General features: G+C 45.4%; 2 protein-coding genes across 6 annotated transcripts in view; one reads left to right on the top strand and one right to left on the bottom strand.

Moving 5' to 3' along the window:
* LOC149314090 (obscurin-like protein 1) overlaps nucleotides 1-9,241 on the top strand; it is a 72,430-nt gene extending 63,189 nt beyond the window's left edge. For 2 of the 5 annotated variants that reach the window (XM_089520490.1, XM_089520488.1), the window contains 7 exons: nucleotides 1,339-1,451; nucleotides 1,690-1,843; nucleotides 4,806-4,967; nucleotides 5,749-5,853; nucleotides 6,230-6,553; nucleotides 8,355-8,624; nucleotides 8,913-9,241. In XM_089520490.1, coding sequence (XP_089376616.1) covers nucleotides 1,339-1,451; nucleotides 1,690-1,843; nucleotides 4,806-4,967; nucleotides 5,749-5,853; nucleotides 6,230-6,553; nucleotides 8,355-8,624; nucleotides 8,913-8,920 — 1,136 coding nt within the window. In that variant the 3' untranslated portion in view covers nucleotides 8,921-9,241. The remainder of the gene's footprint in view (nucleotides 1-1,338; nucleotides 1,452-1,689; nucleotides 1,844-4,805; nucleotides 4,968-5,748; nucleotides 5,854-6,229; nucleotides 6,554-8,354; nucleotides 8,625-8,912) is intronic. The other 3 variants (XM_089520489.1, XM_089520492.1, XM_089520493.1) reach the window with 3 other exon arrangements.
* Nucleotides 9,242-9,891: 650 nt separating this feature from the next.
* LOC149314089 (transmembrane protein 198-like) lies at nucleotides 9,892-19,188 on the bottom strand. The gene is made up of 4 exons (XM_089520506.1): nucleotides 18,928-19,188; nucleotides 17,540-18,115; nucleotides 14,576-14,766; nucleotides 9,892-11,819 (listed from the first exon to the last, which is right to left on the bottom strand). Exons 1-4 carry the CDS (start codon nucleotides 19,088-19,090, stop codon nucleotides 11,673-11,675), a joined length of 1,077 nt encoding a protein of 358 aa, XP_089376632.1. The 5' UTR covers nucleotides 19,091-19,188; the 3' UTR covers nucleotides 9,892-11,672.
* Between the last annotated feature and the right edge of the window lie 3,496 nt (nucleotides 19,189-22,684).

The following is a 22,684-nucleotide window of genomic DNA, read 5'->3' as shown; positions in this document are numbered from 1 at the left end:
AATAGTAATAATTTATATTTTCCCGCCTCTCCCAGGTGGATCGAGGCGGCATTACAGCATAGTATAAAATATGACAGTTAAAATACAAATAATACAAACAAGTTCATAAAATACAAAATTAGCAATACAAGTGACGGTGGGGCAGAATGCTCTCATCCTGTACATGGAGTGGATCTGTGTTTCACGTAAGATCAGGTGGATATGCTTGCCAGAAAAGCTCTGTCTTAACCACCCTCCTGAAGGTTTCCAGGGAGGTGGTAAGACAGATCTCCTCCGGGAGACTATTCCACAATCTTGGGGCAGCTATGCTAAATGCTCTTTGGGAAATTGAAGTAAATTTAGTTGTTAACTCTAGCAAATTCTTCCCCATTGGTCTAAGAGATAATAAGAAGGATATGCAATTAAACTTGATTATTGGAACAGCTCTTAGGAGAAAGACCTGGGTGTGCAGCTACCTGAGATGGAAACCCATGGCTTTGGTTCCCTGCTTTGAGTATGTGCACTGATGTCCCATTGGACCCTTGTGTCTGGGGTCTTCAGCAACTGTCCTCAGTTACAACAGCCTTGGCCCCAGTGCAGGCGTGTCAGGTCCTCTGGTCTATTGTTTGGAATCCTTCTTTTTGCAAGAAGCAAAAACAGTTTCTTGGCTGCAACTCTCTGGGGCACTGTGTTTTAGGAGACGGGTGACTCCTTTTCACATGTCTTGACCACTGAAACACTAGTCCCAGAACACTCCCAACCAGCTACTCCTGTGAACTGCTTGACACAGCAAGCTGGACAGAGCACTGTAGGTATACTAAGCTTCTTCACACACTTCAGAGTTCCTTATGAATTTGCTGCCACAATATATGGTGATTACCATTAACTTAGGTAGCTTGGAAAGGGAATTAGAGAGATTTGTGGGGGGTAAGGCTATCAGTGGCTGGTAGTCATGAGTCATTGTCCACTCTGAAGTCTTGTCGCTGGAGAGCAACAGCAGGGGACACCTCATGTCCAGTTTATGGGTTTCCCAAGAGGCATCCGGTTGTTCACCGAAGAAAACAGGATACTGGACTAAATGGGCCTTTCTGCCAACCTAGTGAGGCTCTTCTTATGGATTCATGTCTACAACTCAGTGCAGCTGCTACAGGACTGTGTCAAGTGTAGAGCTGCTAATAGCAGTAAGAGGGTGGATGTTAGAGTGAGGCTGGTGGGTATTCCCCAGATTATATGTGCCTAGCTAGGAAAACTGTCATGGCTTGGCTAAGTATAGCATTTTGATAATGATAGGTTTTTGATCTTCAGTTTAATGCACCTTTGTGCTATGTACCTGACTTATCTTTGCTTTTGTCCCTGCAGAGCCTCCAGTGACAATGTTGCGCCTTCCTCAGGACATGGGCATTCCTGAGACAGGCTCAGCCACCTTTGAGTGTGAGCTATCCCGGCCTCTAGCTGAAGTGAAGTGGTACAAGGTAAGAGGACTACTTCTAACACTGCCCCCTCCTTTAATTTTCCTTGATTTGACTCTAAGAATAGTGGTTCTTCTTCAGAAGAGCATGACTTGTTCAAGATTGCACCAATATTCCTGATTTGTGTAGCCACCCATATGTTCTCAACCATGCCCTCAGAAATATGTAAAGAAGGGCTCAATCTCCCTACCTTCCTCAGTTCTTAACCAGACTCTGTTTTCTATATTCTGGGCTGTCACAGGATGGGAAGGAGATCCAGACAGGGCCCACTTGCCGCATGTATTCAGTGGGACGCCGGCGTCTCCTACAGCTCAGTCACTGCAACCTTGAAGATGCGGGCGAGTACACATGTGATGCTGGTGACTGCCATGCTTCTGCCAAACTGCGAGTTTTTGGTATGAATGGCCTGGGCAGGATGTGAAGGCAGAGATGGGATGGGGGGAGCTTGAGTGAGGATTTGGACTATACAAAGGAACCTCAGGCCTCTCATTCTTTGAAGATCTGTTGGCCTTTGTGTATGCTTCAGTTTCCCTCTCCCACTTGCTTACCAGATAGCTGCCTCTTCTGCCTTGGAGGTAGGCTGGAGATCATCTGCAGTACACGGTGGTGAGTCAGAGTCTTGTTCTGAAGCTTGTACATCTTGTACAGGAAGCTAGGTTTAGGATAAACATTCAGTGCTGTTTGAAAAAAAAAAACCCTCTTCGCAGCGGTAAAAGCATTTCACTAACGGAAAAGCATGCCCAAGAGGGGAATCTTAAAAACCTTTCAAGAAGACATTGGACAGTCTCCTGTCAAAATTGTTTTTGACATATAGGAGGATATCCCTTTTTAGTATAGGGGCCTGATCTTGAAGCTAAATTACTCACTTGGGTGTTGGTGATAATTCTTTCTGGAATTGCAATAAATTCAGGCTGTGCAGGAAAGGCTGGAGGAGGAAAAATATCATTCAGATTCCCAAAGTTTAATCTGAATGAAGGCTCAAGATCAGAAGCTGCTGCTTTTGATTCCATAAGAAACCTTTAAAAGTGGAAAAGTCTATGGGCATGTATAGACTGTCCTCCTCCCTTAAGACCAAGAGAGGGCAATCTGTGTCCCCTTCCTCCACACATCTTCAATAAGAGAGAAGGACTCACTGAATTTCAAGGCCTAACTGAGCCCTGACACTTATGATTTAAGATGTTAAGCACTGCAGCTTCTGCCAGGAAAGTTGTTAGCTTGGAGGCACATCTCTCTCTCTCTCTCTCTCTCTCTCTCACACACACACACACACACACACACACACACACGCGCGCGCGCACAGAGAGAATTAAATTGGTTCAAATTGGGAACTGTAGTTCTATGTTGAGGCACCTCTCTTGACAAAATTTCAATTCACTTCATCAAGCTGCAAGCCCAGTCATCTTTGGAGGAGGTCACATCAATTATGCTGAAGTTCAGCCAGGATAAAATAGATGTCTGGGTAGTATTAGGTTGTTTGATTCACTTTGGAATTTATTGCAAGCAAAAATAAAGTGACTTGCCCCTGCTGGGATACAGTCGCTTACGGGATGCAATTGGGAATTATTGCACAAAAAATGCTGCCAATGCCGCCAGGCAACTGCATCCCGGCTGCATCCAGACTGCCATCCATGCTCAGCCTGCTGATTTGCAAACACTCAAAGCTCCCATTTTTGAAATGCAGCGGGTTAAGAGTGCTGGGAACCAGGATGCAGCTGGGATGCAGTTGCCCAGTGGCATCGGTGGCATTTTTTGTGTGATAATTCTCAGTTATATCCAGTAAGTGACTGTATCCTGGCCGGGGTAAATTGCTTTGATTTTGCATTCAATAAATTCCATTGTGAATGACGGCAAAGGATACTAAGGGCTCATACTTATCTCTAACACAATTCAGTCCCAGTATCTGATAGAGATGGTAATCACTGCCCTAAATCCAATGGTTAGTCCAGAGTAGACCTACAGAATCAATCAGATTTACTTGTGCATTGATTCACTGTTTAATCATCGAGGAGGTGTCTAGGTAATGCTTAAAAAGAATTATACATTCAATGGCTTCTAGCCACAACAGCTACCTCTGATCCTTCCTGGAGATGCTTTTAGAAACAAGTCACAGACCATGATAATTAAATGGAGCATCACTATCTATCCCGAGGCAGTGGCTGGAGAGCAACAGTAAGAAAGAGTGCCACTGCCCTAGTATCCTGCTTGTGAGCTTCCCAGAAGTACCCAGGTGGCCACTGTGGGAAGCAGAATGATGATGTAGATGAACTTTTGATCTGATCAAGCAGGGCTTTTCTGGTGGACTTGTTAATAGGGCCTAAATACCCTAAAGGCATCAGATCTCATCTGATCTTGGAAACTAAATCATGGTTAGTACTTGGATGGGAGACTGCCAATGAATACCAGATTCTGTAGGCTATATTTTAGAGGAAGGAACTGACAAAAGCATCTCTGGAGTATTCCTTGCCTAAGAAAACCCTATAAAATTAATGCAGTCACCATAACTCTGCAGGTGACTTGAAGGCACATACACATGCACCTGGACAAGTTAGTCCAATTCAGCTATTATCTAAGGACTTTCCCACACAAACTCCATTCTCACAGGAGTCACACTAGTAAAAATAAAATAGGAACATACCGCTTTCAAGGCAGCCATCACTGGCACCTCTTTCAGTGATGTGATCGGGGCTACTGTCTCCAACTTGCTCTCTGCCTGACCTCCCCCTTACTCCCACCTTCCTACCTTATGCCCTACCCAGCATGCCTTTAGGTTTTTGGGGGTGGTGGTGGTATTTTTTCACGCAATTCCGGAGCTCTGCTGCTGCAACTGAAGTCTCTGAGAGGTTAAAAAGAAGAAGAAAATAAATAGAAAAAATAAATAAAGGTAATCGGTGTGCTTTGAAATGGTGAGGGGGAGGAGACAACGACACAACATGATTGGCAATTGCACAATTGCCCCAGGAGCGACACTTCGCATGTGGGGACTTGCGTGATTGCCAGGTCATTTATGAGTCTCCTTCATCAATGAAAAGGGATGGGTCAAGGACAGGGAAGCTATGGGTCAGAGGTGTCCTGGTGCAATGAGTATTGCCAGTGCCACTTCTTTACCGTTGTAATTGTGTTTTAAAAGCCATGTGTAGTAATATCCTATGAAATATCCTTCTCATTAAGCCAGGGCCAGTGATTTCATAGAAGATTAATTTTGCTCAGATGGGGAGAGTCTGTTCCATCAATTACTGGAGGGAGTGCTAAGTGATCCGAGCTAAGAAGAAGTTGAGATTCAGTGTTCTCAGTGGACCCGCTACCCATTAGAAACATCCTCAGCAGCAATTCCATGGGCCTCTTTTTCCCCCTGTGCAGAACGGCAGGTGCAGATTTTGCGAGAACTGGAGGATGTGCGAGTACGAGAGAATGAGAATGCTGTTTTCATGTGTGAGGTATCGCTCGAGGAGGTGAAAGGGGAATGGTTCCGGGATGGGGAGAGAATCAAAGTTACCAGCACTGTGAAAATACGGCAGGAAGGTAAGTGAATCTCTTCATTCTTAAAATGGGGTGGATGGGGGAAGTGAGTCCCTATATTTGCCTAGATTACCCAGGATCAAAGTTTGTGCAGGTAGAGTGGTAGTGGCCCCTGAGGATCAGTAGATTAAAGTCTTCAAAAGTTCTTAAACTATGGGGGAGGAAGGTTCACTAAATGGCAGCTTGTGTAAGAAAATAATATCTTAATTTGTGCACATCACTGGTTTGGGGCATGAATATGCCAATTTATATTACTCTCCTGTTCCATTGATTTGAAATGCCAGATTTAAGAATGTACGTTTTTCTCACTGTAATAAATGAGGCATTTGTCTAAATTGTTTCCCTTGTTTATTTAATAGGGATGACTGAGCAGGCGATGCTTTGCTTTTGAAAGGTCACACTGTGCCCAGGGAGGGTGGCTTTTGTCCTTTGGCTAATCATCTGTACAGTTGCAGCCTACAAAATAAATGGAAGTGGAAAAAAGGTTTCCACCAGCATCTCAGTATTGTAGCTTAATCAAAGGGAAATTGCAACAGAAGCTCTGCTTCACCAAAAAGATGTTCAGGTCCCTGCAATAACTGTTTCTTTGTAATATAAATATCTATGTCTGGATAAATATGGAAACACATGTGTATACACACATAGGCCATAAGTTATCTTAATTTTAGCAGCACAGCAAGTCCATATGTTTTTGTTTCCAGTTACCCCCATTCCTGGAGACTGGAGGCAAATTTCCATATGCCTCTTTAAGAATATTGGCATCTCTTCTGTATTTCTTCACCAGGAGCCCGGCACTTCCTGCTTCTGTGCTGTGTCCATCCTGAGGATGCAGGCCAGATCCGTTTTGTGGCCAAGGCAGCTACTTCTGAAGCCCGCTTAGAAGTGGAGGGTAAGGAGGTTGCTTTGCAGTTTGCTTTGGTTCCCGGCTGTGAGATTTGGCTGGGGTTAACAAATGTGGGAAAGCATGTGTGTGTATGGTGTGTGGGTATATATGCATCTGTGCATGCATAGGAAAGACAGCAGTTTAAATTTAAAGGACAGGTCCTAGACAAAGTGCCTGTTTGCATGAGGGAAGATGAACTGTAGTGTCATGTGTTTAATGGGCAAACCTCTCTGCATGTATTTGCATGTGTGTATATACACACATATAGGAGAGAAAGACTGGTGTAATAGATATGCTGGAGGTTAGAAACCTATGCTGAAAGATTAAAGGTGAAAGATGTAAGGTATACCTGTGTGTGATCTTGGGTTCTCTCTGTAACCAGTGAACCATCAGGAGTTGCTAACCCCAGCCAGAGTCTCGGGGTGTATTCCTTCCACAGCTTTGCCCATTCGCATTGTGAAGCCACTGAGGGACAAAACTGTACTAGCACGACACAAAGCCACATTGGAATGCACAGTCTCACAGTCTCGTGGGCGTGTACGCTGGTTTCGTGGTGACACAGAGATCTTTGCTGGCCCCAAGTATGAGATCTGTAACTTGGACTGTTATCGAACCCTGGTCATCCACTGTGTTGAGCCTGCAGATGAGGGTCTGTACACCTGTGACGCACTGGACGACTGTTCCACAGCCCGCTTGCTAGTGGAGGGTAAGAGGGAGCACATAAGTGCAGTAAAGAACAATATGAAGGGGAAATGGGTTGGTTATAAGGGATAAATATTTAGGCGTGAAATTATGTGCCAGTAGTAGGGAGAAAAAGAAAATCAACTCATTCAAGATGTGGTGCTGGTGAAGAGTGCTGAGGATACTGTGGACAGTCAGACTAAAAAATGGGCCCTTGAACAAATCAAGCTTGAACTCTCCTTGGAAGTCAAGATTATTAAACTGGGGCTATTGTACTTCAGCCACACATCATGAGAAGACATGACTCATTATGAAAAACAATAATGTTAGGAAAGGTGGAGGGAAATAGGAAGAGAGGAAGACCACACCCCAGATGGCTAGGCTCAGTTGAGGAAACCACAGGCCTGAATCTACAACATCTAAGTAGAGCAGTGAAATACAGAGGGGCTTGGAGATATCTCATCTACAGGGTTGCCATGAGTTGAGGTCAACTTGAAGGCAGTTAACAACAACAGTAGGCAGAAGAGGGAACAAAGAAATGACAGAGCACAGTAGGGCTTTGCTGGTCCAACTTCAGGTAGGTCCCAAAACTGATGCAAGTGCAAAACAGCAACTTGGGGTAGTAGATATAAATGTACAATTAACTATCTGGATGGCTCTAAGCCAGGCCTGTACAACATACTGCCTGAGGGCCACATGTGGCCCACCAAAGGATTTTGGGTGGCCTGCAAGAATGTGGAATGACTTCAACCCTCCTCCACTGCTCAGCCTCCTCCGGAGGAGAGGGCCATGCAAAGGGGAAGGAAGTAGGGTGAATGCTCGTCCTACAAGGCTCCTGCACTGCTCAGCTTTCTCCTGAAGAAAAGACCAGGTGGTGGTGGAGGAGGAACAAATGCTCACCCTGCAAGGCTCTTTGTCTGCCCAGCATTCTCCTGAGAAAGACAGGTAGCAGAGGAGGAAGAGAGGCAAAAACTTGCCCCTCAAGGCTCCTCCATCACTCCTGTCCTGAGGAAAAGTCTAGGCGGAGGAGGAGAAGGCTCCTCTACCTCTCAGCTTTCTCCTGGAGGTCCAAGCAGAGGAGGAGGATGGAATTGATATTAATTCTAATTAATATTAATTAATTAATTCTAGTTGATAACAATTAATTAATTCTAATATCAATCAATGAATTAATATTTAATTAAAACCCACCTGCGGCCTGAAGAAGTTTAGCCTATTTTACTTTTGGCCCCTACCTACTGACAAGTTGTGCAAGTCTGCTCTAAGCATACATTAAACCCTGGAGATTGATTTCTATACTCCTTGTTGTGTGCTTTCAAGTGGTTTCTGACTTATGGTGACCCTATCATGGGGTTTTCTTGACAAGATTTGTTCATGGGGCCTTGGCCTTTTCTAAGGCTGACAGAATCTGACTTGTCAAAGATCGGGTTTGGACTGGATGGCCCTTGTGGTCTCTTCCAGCTCTTTGTGTGATTCTATAGTCACTCAGTGGGTTTCCATAGCCAAGTAGGGATTCAAACACTGGTCCCAGAGTTCAGCACCCAAATCACTACACCATGTTGGCTTGCGTGCACTAGGACTGCGCTAGTGTAGCTTTCACACAGATAATGCCACTCCTGGTTCCCCTGGCCCCATCATTTCAGCAGCCTCATTGCAGAATAGGGTGGGTGGGAACTTGATATTACTGTTTTGAGACATTTGGTAATCTGCAAACCAATCTGAGCAATACCAGTAGGTCCAACCCAGTTTACTTTCTTCCTATTTGTTGTGGGGGAATGGCAACTGTGCATCATATAGGAAACTGATGCTTTTCTCTGTCTCTGCAGCTGAAGGGATCCAAGTGGTGCGGGCCCTGCGAAATGTGGAAGTGGTGGCTCCCTCTGATGCTCAGTTTGAGTGTGAAATATCTGCTCCTTCAGCATTCAGTCCCCACTGGAGCCTCAATGGAGAGGCGTTACAGTCTAGCTCACAAGTGCATATGGACAGCATAGGACACATCCATCGGCTGAGGCTCTGCCAGACAACACCTGGAATGAGTGGGATGGTAAAGGTTTCCATGGGCAGTGCCCGTTCAAAGGCCCATCTCACAGTTAGAGGTACATCTGCCTGCATTGGTAATAGGGGATAGAGTATAAAGAGGTTTATGGTACATGAAAATCCAAGTAAGTCCCTATCCTAATTGGCCTGTGAAGCTATGTGAGACATATCAAACCATCTGTGGCCATAGCTACTTCTGTAGTCCTAGATGAATTATCAACCGAGGAACTGCAAGGTGGTCAGTGTCCTTGTTTTGAGAGGGTTGTGGGTAGAAAATATAATGGAAGGAGAGATAATTGAACAATGCCTCTATCCTGTTAATATTTATCCCTTTCTTCTGTCCTTAGAGCACTAGCATTAGGAAGATGCTGAATGTAAGCACGGAAGGGCCAGGACCACCGGGGGAAGGTGGAGACAGTATATTGGATGGTCGCATGAACATCTGGAAGGATGGACACACTGATGGATAATTCTTCTTCCTTTTGAGTGACAAGGGAAGCAGATTCTGCTTTATTAAATGCTGTTGATTACTGACTGTTTTTTAAAATTAAATCTTAGTTGTCTTTGTTAGGCGAGATAGCTTTTATAAGGCCTCACCACGTAGATCAGTAGGATGAGATCAGGCAGTGAAGCATTTCCCTGCACTCTCTTCCATAGACCTCTGACTGGAAGGTTGCTTGCCCTGTGTGCATATATGCTTTCAAGTTGCCTGTTGAGTTACCCATGAACCCCACAGGATTTTCTTAAGCAAGGAATTCTCAGAGGTGATTTTTGGTATTTCCTTCCTCTGAAATACAGGCTACAGTGCCTGGTATTTGTTGGCAGGCTCCCATCCCAAGTACTAATCAGAACTGACCCTGCATTGCTTCCAAGATCAGATAGGATCTGGTGCCTTTAGCATAGTATTCAAACGATACAGAATACTAGCTAGGGTAATATTGTGACTAGTGCCTGCTTGTTTCTTTCCTCTCCTAATTTACCCATCTGAAACAATACTAGGTTACATGGAAGAAGGGGCAGAGCCTATGCAAGGGCATATACATTGTGTATAGATAAGTTGTGTGTATGTGTATGCGTTGTTGCTGCTGTTGTTGTGTGTGTATACACATCTCTTAGGTTTTACTCCTTTAGGAGGATCTGAAAGAGCAACAAAGGGTTATAGGCTCTACAAAGAAATCTGAGTGTGTAACATGAGTTGGTTATCTGGTGTGCGATAAAGACTTGCTGATTTGCCTCCTTGCTTTAGATAGAGATTCTGAATCTTACGGTGACTCTTCCCTCCAGAGAATTTGTCAAAAGCAGCACCGTCTAGCTAGAGATGAACTCAGGCATAATATCCTCCAGCACACTCTAACATGGTAGCTTTTCTTCAAAATAAGATGCTTTATCCATAACCCCATAACATAGGCTGCATATGTACATCTTTGTTCCTGGGAATACTGCTATGACTTTGTCATGCAGGAAGAAGTGATGATTCAAGATATTGTTTAGCCATGTTTGCTGTTTGTGATGCCTGAGGATATGGCTGAAACCCTACCAGCTCAGGCTTCCAATATCCATGCACATAGAGGCATCAATGTTCCTGCCCCAACCCAGTGCCAGTGGCACATTCATTCATGAAACTGCTACTTCTGAAAGGCTTTTTTTTTTACTTGTGCAGCCACAGCTGGCCAGCGTTTGGCACATATACAAAAAAAGAAAAGAGAAAGACAAAACAAAGAAAACCAAGAGTGCAAGGTTTCTGTGGTGACAACAATGGCAATTGGTGACAGAAACATGCAGTTTCTCCATGGAGAAGAGGCCTTGCTGAACTGCACTGTATTCTCCCCATCCCACCCTGAAATTGATGGCCAATTAATTCTTCCCCCAATCCTCTCCAAAGATGTAGACAGCAAGAGACTCATTCTCTACCCCACAGAGAGATCACCCACAGACAAAAGCCAAAATATAAGGCTTTCCTAGGGAAAAACTTCCATCTCCCCACCCTCCCCAGTCCTGTGAAGCTAGGGTAAGTGTAGATATGGGCCTGAGGAGGAAGAGGATTGTAGGAATCCATTTTTCTGCTTTCCACCCATCTTTCCAATGGTCCCTCTGGGTCCAGCAGATATCTTCAGGCCCAACTTTGTCAATAATAAATTAATACAAATACAAACAAGACTATGTACATGGGTATTCCCCCTCCCCCTTTCCAAGCTCCTCACTACTCTCCCCACTCTCCAGATTGAGGAGCAGAGTAAATAGGCAGCAGGAGAAGGAGGGGACCTCAGAAAGGCTCATTGCCTGGATACCAGTCGAATGGCCACATTTGCTCCAGTTCCACCACACTCACGCTTGCACACTTGGACAATTACCCAGCCCAGCCCAGCCCAGCTTCCCTCCCTCCTCCCTTCCCTTCTTGAATCACCCTTTGAGACAGAAAGCCAGGCACTGGTATGGGCAAGGGGCCCAGGGCCAGAGAAGCCCATTTCCCTGAGCTGGCTAGTTCCAGCCAGACTGGAGTGAACTGAATCAAATCCTATCACTGTCATTACTCAACGGGCACTTGCACCCCAAAGATAGCCCCTTGGGCCATTTCATGCAAAGACATATTCCAGGATAAAGACTGGGTCCATCATGTGGTGAGATAGCACAGAAACACTGCATGGTCCCTCTGTTTATGGGTCACACCGGCAGTGGTGGGTGGGAAACAACAGCAGGTTCTTGTCAGTTTTGTGGAAGTAGCTGTATGTGATCAGTTCTTTCCTTCATAGCCGCATAGGACAATGCTGATTCTTCCACCAAACCCTCTCTTCCACATTTGTGATCTGGGTGGGTTATAACCAGGTCTCTCGTCAGCCCTTTGCCCCAAGTTCTTGCTCACACTCTTCCCTTGCCCCTTATTTCATGGTGGCTTGGTCAGAGCCAATGTAGCACTGGAGGAATTCCGCATATATATGCAGCTTGAGAGATGCTGGGCTACCTCTGCATGTCCAGGCCTGGCTCACAAATGCCAGTGATGAGCATCTCCCAAGTCCTGATGGTAACACAGATGCTAAGCTATATCCATGTGGCCTGAACCTTGAGACCACTGGTGACAGTGTCCTTGTGTCCTGGTGAGAGGTGCTGGACTATACCCGCATTGCAGGGCCAGAGCCCGTTGTCAGGGGCACAGTAGAACCACAGTCATAATCTATGTCAATGGCAGCATGAGTGCTGGCCAAGAGACTGTTGAGGGAGGAACCTGTCTGCCGCTCTCGGAAGCTCTGTATGTAGCTCTGCAAGAGGAGGAAGCAGAAAATGAGAACGTTGCCATTACTCCTCCACCCTTTCCCCCAAGCCATTTCTGTCAAAGTAGGGATGGACTGCCCTTCTCTTGTTCTGGAGTGTTCTGGAAAAGTCCAGGCTCTCTTACATATCTGCCTGGAAGAAGATATATTATCTGAGCTTTTTTCAAATCACTGCAATGTTATCCCTTCACAGGAAGTAGCCAAGAACCAGGTGCTCCAACACATACCACTCTTCCTTTTTTTTTGGTATAAACAGTCGGCCCTCTCCTTATATGGGGGATCCGTTCCTGATTCCTCCGCGTAAGGTGAATTCCGCCTATGCTCAAGCCCCATTGGAAACAATGGGGCTTGTGCACGGTGGTGCGGCAGCACGCGGGCGCCAGGGGCGCACACGCCCATTCAATTGAATGGGACATGCTGCCCCTTCTGCCCTGCGTGCTCCCTGCGGCTTGAGTGCATAAGCTCAATTCTGAGTAAAGCACGCCCGCGTATGACGCGGGCGCGCTGTACATTACCCAGAAAAGGCTAACAACATTTCCTAAGGTGGTATCTACCCCTCTTGACAATGGCCCAGATCATACTGGTAGTCCCAAACAGTAAAGACCCACCAAATCAATTAGATTTATTCACTGTTCAATTATTGATTCAATGGATCTGCCCTAGTTGAGAACGCTAGTAGGAGAGGATGTGCTTTGACCAACTGTGCTGTGACCAGGGGAGAATGCTTTCAGGGAAGTGTGGCTTCATGCTGCTGTGACAAGAAAAACAAAGCTTCTTCATACTTGTGTGGAAAGAACATTGACTATGTCTATGTTCTATAGTGTTGGCTATAGCAGAACCATAAAATGTGACCAGCAGGTGCACATTCCTAAACATGCAACGGCCATATGCCAGGAAATCCTGAACAGTTGAAATTCCATGATGCCTTTTCCTAAAATGTTGGGAATGCATGTCTGGTGTTCATACTTTACAAACTGACCATAATGGGACACTGTCAGAGACTTTAAAGTTTTGAACAGATCACTTTCCTTTCCTTCTCTGTCCACCTGAACACTTCAGTTTAAAGAGAAAGATGGCTAGCATCAGAACAGAGCACAACTTTACCCACGCTATTTGTACCTCTGACAACACTGAGAAAATTAACTGGCATAGACTTATTGGATGTAACTGGTTATTAACTTATGTGAAGTGCACTAATCATCACTTGATAACTGTCTACCGACAGTTGTGTTTCTACACCAATTAGAAATGTTCTACTAGGGCCTTATGGGAAGGACTACTGATAATAGTTAGAGATCCCTTTATAGCTGAAGCAAACCTTAATAGAAACAAAAGAAGAGGCTAGAGAGATTTAGACCTCAACTGCTAGCTCCCAACTGAAATTAAAGCAGAATGACCTGGAAATATCCAATAGGACCTGATGTAAAAGAGACACAGGCGGGTTACACACCACCATATTAGTACGCGACAAGCGCGGTGCTTCCGCACCCCCTAACCTTAATACGCGCTCTGCACGCACAAAATGGCAGCGGCCATTCCACACGGCCGCTGCCATGATGGCGTCACGAACGCGCCGTGACGCCATCGCTCCGTGCGAGGGCGCTTAATGCGCCCTTTGTGCGGAGCAGGAAGGAGCTCCATTTTGGAGCTCCTTCCTGGTTTGCGTCGCTGGGCGCAGCCTTCAGACGGCTGCGCCAGCGACGCATAGGAGAAAGGGGCCAAGAGGCCCCTTTCTCCTCCTCCCCGCCGCTGCGGGGTCTCCTTGGGGCTTGAAGCCCCAAGGACACCCCTTTCCAGGCTGTGGGGAAGCGGCCTTTTGCCGCTTCTCCGCAGCCCGGAAAGCGGCGGATCGGGGCCTCAGCGGCTGCCGTTCTGGCCAGTGAGGCCCCGATACACCGGGGAAAGGGGCCGGTACAGGCCGCCGCTTTTCAGCAGTCTGTAACCCACCAATAAGTCTAAGGATGTGTACAGTGAGCCCTTGGTATCTGCTGGGGTTTGGTTCCAGGACCTCCCCACCCCCTGGTGGATACTCAAATCTCATTATATACAATGTTGTAGTAAAATGATGTCCCTTATATCAAATGGTAAAATCAAGTTTTGTTTTTTGAATTTTAAAAATATTTTCAAGCCATGGATGGTGGAATCTATGGATGAAAAATCCATGAATACAGAGGACCAACTATAGTTTATATTTTCTGAGACACAACCTCTCCTTACATCAGGTCCCAAATTAAATTGCCAGATGCAGGTCAGGAACATGGCCTGCACAAAGTTTCATTATCTACTTTCCTTCCATATAAGTGGTGCTGTGTATTATTTGGATGGTACTTCTTGCCCTGCACATGAAGATATTAATTGGTGACCAGCCTGTGGCACTAGGTTCCCATTCACTTTTGCACTACCCACCTCAACTGTCTCTATGGGAATTCTATATTTATAATCTGTATGGGATGTGGGATGCAATAGACATTAGTGCCATAGAATGCTATCCTACACAGATGAGTTACTAAATGAAGGAAGTATTAAATGTAAGTCTGTCTCCTAAGAGGGTGAATGAGATGTCAGAAAGAAACATGAGGGCGAGAGGAAAAGAATCAGAAGCAACCTGACTCTCGCCAACCGTCTGTCCCTGCTGCTGGATAGCTGAATTATTCATGGTGTAGTTGGGAGGGGTGTGACCCACTTCCCCAGTACATACTGTCCCACCTACTACCCTGCTGGAAGGGGGCCTGGCATTCACTCACTGGAGAGAGCACATCCCCATCAAATCGGCGGACAGGATTTGGTTTGCGACGGTAGGCAGGCTCTGGTGGATGGGCCTTGTGTTGCACATGAGGATGGGGGTGTGGCCGCTTCTTCTTCTTCTTCTCCTTGTGCTCCTCCCGTTGCTTGATCCGCATCAACTGGACACGGCGCTGCTGCCGACTGATAATCACTGTGGAAGGAAGGCGAGGTGGTGAGAAATTCAGTGTGATAAAGGCTAGCCTATAAGGGTGAGCAGATGGCACTTCTGCGAACATTTCACTGCAGGATGAAGTAGAGATCTAAAATAAGAGTCAAGATCCACCAACCCTCCCTTGCCTGCTCCCAGTCTGAGTTAAGTTCATGGTTGACAGAGCCATCATGAAATATATGGGAAATGACCCAAGAATGTGCCCTCTTACTGATGATGTGCAGTTCCTGGCTAGGCAACAGTTCTCACCAGTGCTTGGGAAAATTTATTTTCTTGACTGCATCTCCCAGAATCCCCAAGCCAGCCTGGTTAGTAGATGAGAGATTCTGGGAGGTGCATCCAAAAATAACTTTTTCAGGTTCTGCTACACACTAGAGTAAGAGGCTCAGCATGGCTTACTATGCTCTGTCCTTTGAGGGATCGCATGTTAACCAGTTCTGTACTGTTGCTGAGAAGGAGGTCTGACGCTTTTAAAAAAGTCAAACCTTTGTTGTTTTGATAACTTAAAAATATGGAGAAAAGGTCCTTGGATGGATATTTCCACCCATTCTTCTGCTATCGGCTGCATCCTCTAAAAGTGGATTTTAAAAATAAAAAGAAAAGATGGCAGGTTGCAATTAAATTTGCATGTAATGTGTAGTTTAGCCTTTGGAGACAAGATTCTGAATTGGATTGATTCTCCTAAATTTGAATAGGATTAATTATGATATTTAATTACAGATTAAAATTTGATCCTGAGGTATCAGCAGGGACTTAAGCCTGCTCTGGAAAGTAGATTCTCTCCCCCCCCCCCCCCCCACTTCTTTTCTGCTAGAAAACAGTTGGTCTTTCAGAAAGGAATTGCTGCCATTTTGTTTCTACCAATAAGAACCACAGGTAACCGATAGCATTCAGCTAAAATTAATATTTATGCCTTTTAAAACCATTATTTCCCCACAATATTAATAGTCTTGTTTTACAGAAGCTCTTATGGATCAGGTGGGTTACAACAGCAAGGAATATTTCACATTTCCAAAGTTAACGGAAAAGTAAGTAACAGCCTTTAAAAGGAATGCAGCTTAATACTCATTTACAATGAAATAGCCTTTTCATTCAGGATCCTCCAAAAGGCCACCTTCATTCTAGTTTTGCAGTGTGTCAAATAATCAGTTAGTTGACTGTTTAATCATATGAGGTTTAAAGAAATAAATAGATCAAAAGTGCTGTCTGTGAACCAGTATGACCAACTTTTGCATTCTTATGGGCCTAAGTGAAAGCTCTGCAGACTCAGCAAGTTGAAGCTGTATATATTTTACTAGGTAGCTAAATACAGAAATGCAGTATCTGTAAAATAAAAGAATCAGACCAGGAACAAACTGGTGTTACAGACCTGATTGTGAAGGTAAACATACAGCATTAAATACCAAAGTCAGAATAATCAATGCCATAGTGTTTCCAGTTTCTATGTATGGTTGTAAAAGCTGAACAGTAAAAAAAGCTGACAGGAAGAAAATAAACTTATTTGAAATGTGCTGAAGAAGAGTTCTTTGGTATCATGGACCGCTAAAAAGATACACCAGTGGATCCTAGAGCAAATTAGGCCTAACTTTGACTAGATGCCAAAATAACTAAACTGAGACTATTGTACTTTGGGCCTATCAAGAGAGAATATGATGTGCTCCAAAAGGAAATAAGACTCTTTAAAGTGAAAGGAACTAGGAAAAGAGAAAGACCACATCACAAGTGGATTGAGCCAATAAAAGAAGGCCCAGCCTGAAGTACATCAGACATATACAGGATTTTTGACTACTGTGGGCTCTTGCAAATCTCTTATTCATAGGGTTGTCTTAAACCAAAGGCAACTTGACAGCAAAAAACAATAAGCAGAGCCTCTGTATCAAACTATGGTTAACAGCACGGCTACAGAAGCTGGCACAAAACTTGGTACCAACCCTATTTTCTCTTTAACATAAACACCGTGCTAACCACTTAAATCAGAAAACCATAGTCATAATATGAACTGCAATAACCAGAGCTTAGAAAAGTCAGTTTTGGATTATATCTCACAGAATTCCCCCATGGTGATTCTGGCTGGGGAATTCTGGCAGTTGTAGTCCAAAACGTAACTTTGCCAAGCTCCAATAATGATAAACCCACTCTTGATACATGTAATTTTGGACCAAATGTTGCCAGTCTTGTGTTGGTAGATACAGTTCCCTTCACATCTGATACAAAGCCCTACCCACAAGGCATGATGCATTTGTGTCATGCCACGATGATTTGTGTACCTCCCACACACCCCAGGCCCACTTGTGATAGATATATGGCTTGTTACATATGCCACTCCCAAGAGCTTAATCACATATTCAGTTTTTTTAAAAAAGCCTGCTGAGCTAAGCCCAAGACATGTCAGCCACTGTGTTGATGAGAAGCCCCTCACTGGGATGGGAAGAAAAGGCAGGGGAAACAGTTTACCATAACTCCTTGGTAGGTAAATGGACTGAAGGGAACAACAGGCAGACAGCAATGACGCTCCTTCAGCCCAGCTGCCTTTTGGAACACCTCTGTTACAGTACTAGCACTTTGAACATACCCCTTGATTTTGGAAGCTAAGCAGGCTGGGCATGGTCAGTACATGGAAGGGATGTTATCAGGTAAAATCAGAGCTTTCCCTCTCCAAGTAGGGCTGGAATATTGAGCAAGATGGACCAATAGTCAAGTATAAGGCAGTTTACAGTGCTCCCAGCTCCCAATGAACCCACCCAATATAACCCACCTTCAGTGTGCGAGTATCCCTCAGCGGTGACTTTCCACTGCACCAGGACACCCAGCAAAGCCAGGATGGGCCAAGTACCCAGGATGACCCAGCTGTACCAGCAGATGGGCTGGGCGGGCGCCACCTTGATGCGTTCATATACATATTGCAGCAACAGAAAGAGCTCGACAAAGTAGTCAGCTGTGGCAGTCATGACAGCACTGCCAAAGACAGCAGTGGAGAGCGTGGTGAAGAGTCGCTGCCACTGTAGGGTAAGCACGGCACATAACATGCCCATGCCCAGCAGCAAGCCGATGGGGATCCAGACAGTTGGCGGGTGGTAGAACTGCTCCATCACCACCAAGGTGGCCACAGCCAGCAGCAGTCCTAGCAGCAGGCCAACCATGAAAAGCCCGACACTGCGTACCAGCATGGTAACCAGCCCACAGAGCACGCCGATGCCCAGCCCAATGCCCACAGAGGCCTCCACACTCAGTTGAGTGTCCAGTACCCGCTCCTTGTAGCACAGCATGAAGATGATCACTGAGCCAAACATCAGGCCTGTCAGGAACATCACTGCCTTGAAGCATCGGTACCCTTAGGGAAGAAAGGAACAGACATTAATACTTGTGGAGGGGAATGAGGGACACAGTATAGGGTACTCATCTGTTTATGTTTCAACAGGACAGAGCCATCTGGATTTCACTGAGCCAGTTGCACTGTGCTTACACTCCCACATCCTGTAAGAGACTCTGCTCTTGGATCACAAAGGGAGAAGTAAGGACTGGCCAAAGGTATTTTGCTGTTTGTCACCACCAATCAAGGCACAAGCTATCTTGAGCTGGCTGTTATTTTAAAACATGAAGCAGAAAATCCCACACTGCCTCTTCCCTCAGTAGTTAAAGTGAACAGTAAAGTTATAAAAATAACAAATTTTCTGCCCATTTATAACAACGAAAATCCGCTGCTTAGGCTGTCACCTCACTCTGCTTAATGGTTGGTCTGACCCTGTGTCTAGCTTGAATGAGGAGTCCTAATATCAAAGATCTTGTATCCTTCATTTTGGCATGTCTTGCATTCTGCACTTGGCTATGTAATATATGAGTGGAAGCACCAAAGTGTCCCAGGGAAAGCCAGTTAATCTTTTCTTCTGGGACTTTGCTGTATTTAGCACAGGAACCCAGCCAAACAGCATTGCTACACTTAGGAATGCAACCTCAGTGGGATATTGCAAGGGCTAGTTTGTGAACCTGCTGCTGCCACATACACACTGTGACACAGGGTTGTGTTTGGGTGATGAATGGGCTCTGTAAACCTAGAAAGGGCACTCAGAGAAATATATCCCATCAGGGCCCCATGCCACTTTTGCAGTTGTTTTCCATATGCTGCAGACCCCTCTGGCTGCTCACCAAAAAAGCAGTAGATGATACCGAAGAGGCAGCACATGGCACACACCACTGAGGGCACCACTTGGTAGCGCCGCTCAATCTCCTCCTCACAACTATGTGCCCGGTCCTGGCCTGGTGCATGTGGTAGCAGCGGAAAACGCAGGGTCTGTACTGTTGACGTCATGGCTCAGCAAGGTCTCTGAGGCAATGTCAGCCCCTCGTTGCTTCCGTGGAGCCCTGCCTCATGGCGTTCCATCCATCTGTTGAGAGATAAAGAGGACAAGGAAGGTGAGGTCCCAGATTTCTTGGAGGTTTATTCAAGGGCCAACCAGTAACATCATCCATATGAACTTTACCCATTTGAAATTCACATCTCCTTGGTATGACACCATCGGCTCTTTCCACCCCTTCACATAGCTATTACACCAAGGGTTTAGAAACTACACCCCCATTGTAGACTATGAGAGGCAACTAACAGGATTAAAAAATGTGACAAGATCGAAGATGTGAACACCCGCCATCTCCCTGGCGCAGAGTCAAATCCAAGGAGACATTACTGGCAGACAGGCAGAAGCTGCCTTGTGTTTAAGAAATGTGTTACAACTGGTAGAGAAGGTCAGGCACTCAACGAGTGCCCCTTCCCATACCTGTGGTACTTAGTATCCCACCGATCTTTCTCCATCTCTGCTTTTATATAAAAAACCCTCCTCAAATTCTCCTAGGCTGCCAACATTGTTCAATTGTCAGTGATTCCCAAACACTGGTCTCCCAGGTTTTTGGACTTCAGCTCCCAGAAGCCTCAGCTATCTTGGCCAATGGTCTGGGATTCTGGGAGCTGATGTCCAAAACACTTGGAAGGCCAGAGTTTGGGAATTACTGAATTCCCTGACAGAACAGGCTATGAGCAATCCTGGAAGCAGCTGAGCAGAGATGGGACTTCTTTCCAAAATTGGGGTGGTAGTGGCTATAAAGAGAAAGATCACTGTATGGTCTCCATGGCAACCCAGGGAAGAACAGATGATAGTTTTAACAACATGCATTCACCCCCTCCTCCACACACACCCGGTTTATAACTCATATAGAACCGGTGAGGCAGGGGAGTGAGTCATGAGAAGAGCTGGGGTAGCAGTATCTGTCAGAGATCTGATTTTCATTAGCTGTGTGAGTGCATGTCTGGATGCCATCCAGACAAAGAAAGGTTGACTAAGAAGCGGGTACAGCCTCCCCTCAAAATTTACCATTGGCCAGTAATGAGCAACAAGAGCAGACAACAGTACCTTAATCCTGTTTTAAGACTGGGCTTCCATCTACACTGTAGAAATAATGCCATTTGACAGCAGTTTAAGTATCATGGCTCCATCCTACAGAGTCCTGGGATGTGTAGCTTTACATTTGCTGCTCTGAGAGCCTAAGGCTCCATCTGCACTGCAGAACTAATCTGGTCTAACACCACTTTAACTGCCATAGATCACTGCTATGGAATTCTGGGAACTGTAGTTTGTTGTGGCACCAGAGCTTTGCTCTGTGGTGTCAGGCTGGATGATTTCTGCAGCGTTTCTGCAGGCTTTGTAGCTGAAGAGTGGGGTAAATACTCTAAATAAAATACACTGTAGAAATAATGCAGTTTGGCACAACTATAACTATCACAGCTCCATTCTACAGAATTCTAGGATGTGCAGTTTTGGAAGGCACCAGCTCACTTTGGCAGAGAAGACCTTATGAAATGACAAATCCCAGGATTCCATAGGACTTAAAGCAGGTTTGCACTGCATTATTTGTACAGTATAGATCAGGGTGACCAGACATCCTCCTTTTCCAAGACATGTCTTACATTTCAACCTTCTGCCCAAGAGGAAATTCAAAATGTCCTCTATTTTGAGCATAACTGTGACGCATGTATTTACATTTTTAGGAGTGTTTTATTTGGTACTTTCCTTCCTTTTTCTTGAATGCCCTCCATTTTTGTGGTTCTTTGTCCTCCTCCATTGCAGTGAGAATGCCTGGGGTAGGCACACTCTAGACTAGAGCCATGTAATAACACTTTATCTGGCCCCTTCTCATTTTCTCAGCTCTGGTGGACTACAGCAGAACTCCCCCTTGCTCAAAGAGTACTGAATAGACCATTCAGCAAGATACAAGATCAAGTCACCCGCCCCCCTTTATAGCTTGCAAGTGAGGGCTTGGAGAACACTGGCATAATCTGTCAGGGGTGTGTGTGTGTGAAGGTACCCCAGGCCCAAAACCCACTGTCAGACAGGTAGGACCCCTGAGACTTGAGGAAGGTGGGACTGCACAGAGACCTCATTCCCCTCTTCCTTTGCTGTACAGGAATGGGGTCAATAGATAGCCTGGGAAATCTCTTTCTTTCTGCCCCCCCCCCCCCCTCCATCCCCTCATTGCCAATGAGCACCAGTCCTGAAAGCATTCCATCTCCTGATTGGTGGATTCGCTGTTGCTAAGGCAGGCAAAGCATTTTTCAATAGGCCACTGAGAAATAGCCAAAGACAGCCTTCTTCTGGCTATATCTTTCCCCACTTTTGTTTCGACAATCCAGCCTCTCTCACAGGAACAGCCCGCAAAGCCCCCTCCACCAGCTTGGCTCTGCCTCACAATGCGGCTGCACAGAGACACCAATTTGTTCCCCAATATATACCTGCATCCTCAGGGGGAAGCCATGGCAAACCTCCTCTGAACATATCTTGCCAAGAAAAGCCCATGATATTCCTTGCCTAAGAAAGCCCTGTGGGATTCATGGAGTTGCCATAAGGCACCAAGCTTAGAGCTGGCATAAGTTGGAAAGGACTTGAAGGCACACAACACCTACATATACCTGCACGAGTCTCCTCGCTCTTGAACCCAACCTTATGTGTGTTAAATATCTTCATGTCGCATGTTGTCTTATGGCAACTTCATGAATTTCATAGGGTTTTCTCAGGCAAGGAACCCTCAGAGGTGATTTTGCCATTTCCTTCCTCTGAAATATAGCCAACAGCACCTGGTATTCAAGAGAGCCAGCCTGGTATAATGGTTTGAGTGTTGGACTATGACTCTGGAGACCAGGGTTTAAATCCCAATTTGAGCATAAAAAAGCCATTGGTGACCTTGGGCAAGTCATACTTTCTCAGCCTCAGGGGAGGGCAATGGCAAACCTCTGAACAAATCTTGCCAAGAAAACTCCATCATAGGTTCACCTTAGGGTTGCCTTAAGTTGGAAACAACTTGAAGGCACACAACAGCCACCTAGTATTCATTGGTGGTCTCCCAACCAAGAACTAGCAAGGGCTGATCCTGCTTAGCTTCCAGGATCAAACAGAATCTGGTGCCCTTGGGGTGTTTTGATCCTTGACCACAACTTTACACCCTTCTTAAATCACCTGTTCTGTTGACTTATGGTAACCCTATTAATTTTGTAGAATTTTCTTAGGCAAAGAATACTCAAAAGGTGCTTTTGCCAATTCCTTCCTCTGAAATATAGCCTATAGCACCTGGGACGTTATCAGACAAGGGAAATTGTAAGTATAATCCAATGGCAATCCGAATACAATCATTATTATTTGATCTAATTTGGAAAAGCGGTATATAAATAAACATTATTATTATTATTGTTGTTGTTGTTGTTGTTGTTATTGTGTGATAGACTACCACACGCAATTTCGGGCAATGGGAAGTCAGTCTGAATGCAATCAAGGGGTTTCACGTTATTGTGTGAGAAGTGATCGCACACAATTTTGGGCAACGGCATGCTATTTTCAGGCAATGGGAAGCCAGTTCGAACGTA

This window comes from Sceloporus occidentalis, unplaced genomic scaffold (assembly GCF_023333645.1).
Source record: "Sceloporus occidentalis isolate IW3139 unplaced genomic scaffold, rSceOcc1.0.p SCAF_4, whole genome shotgun sequence".
In the NCBI taxonomy this organism is placed as follows: Eukaryota; Metazoa; Chordata; class Lepidosauria; order Squamata; family Phrynosomatidae; genus Sceloporus; species Sceloporus occidentalis.
Note: the sequence above shows the minus strand (reverse complement) of the source record. Positions and strands in the feature narration are given on the sequence as shown.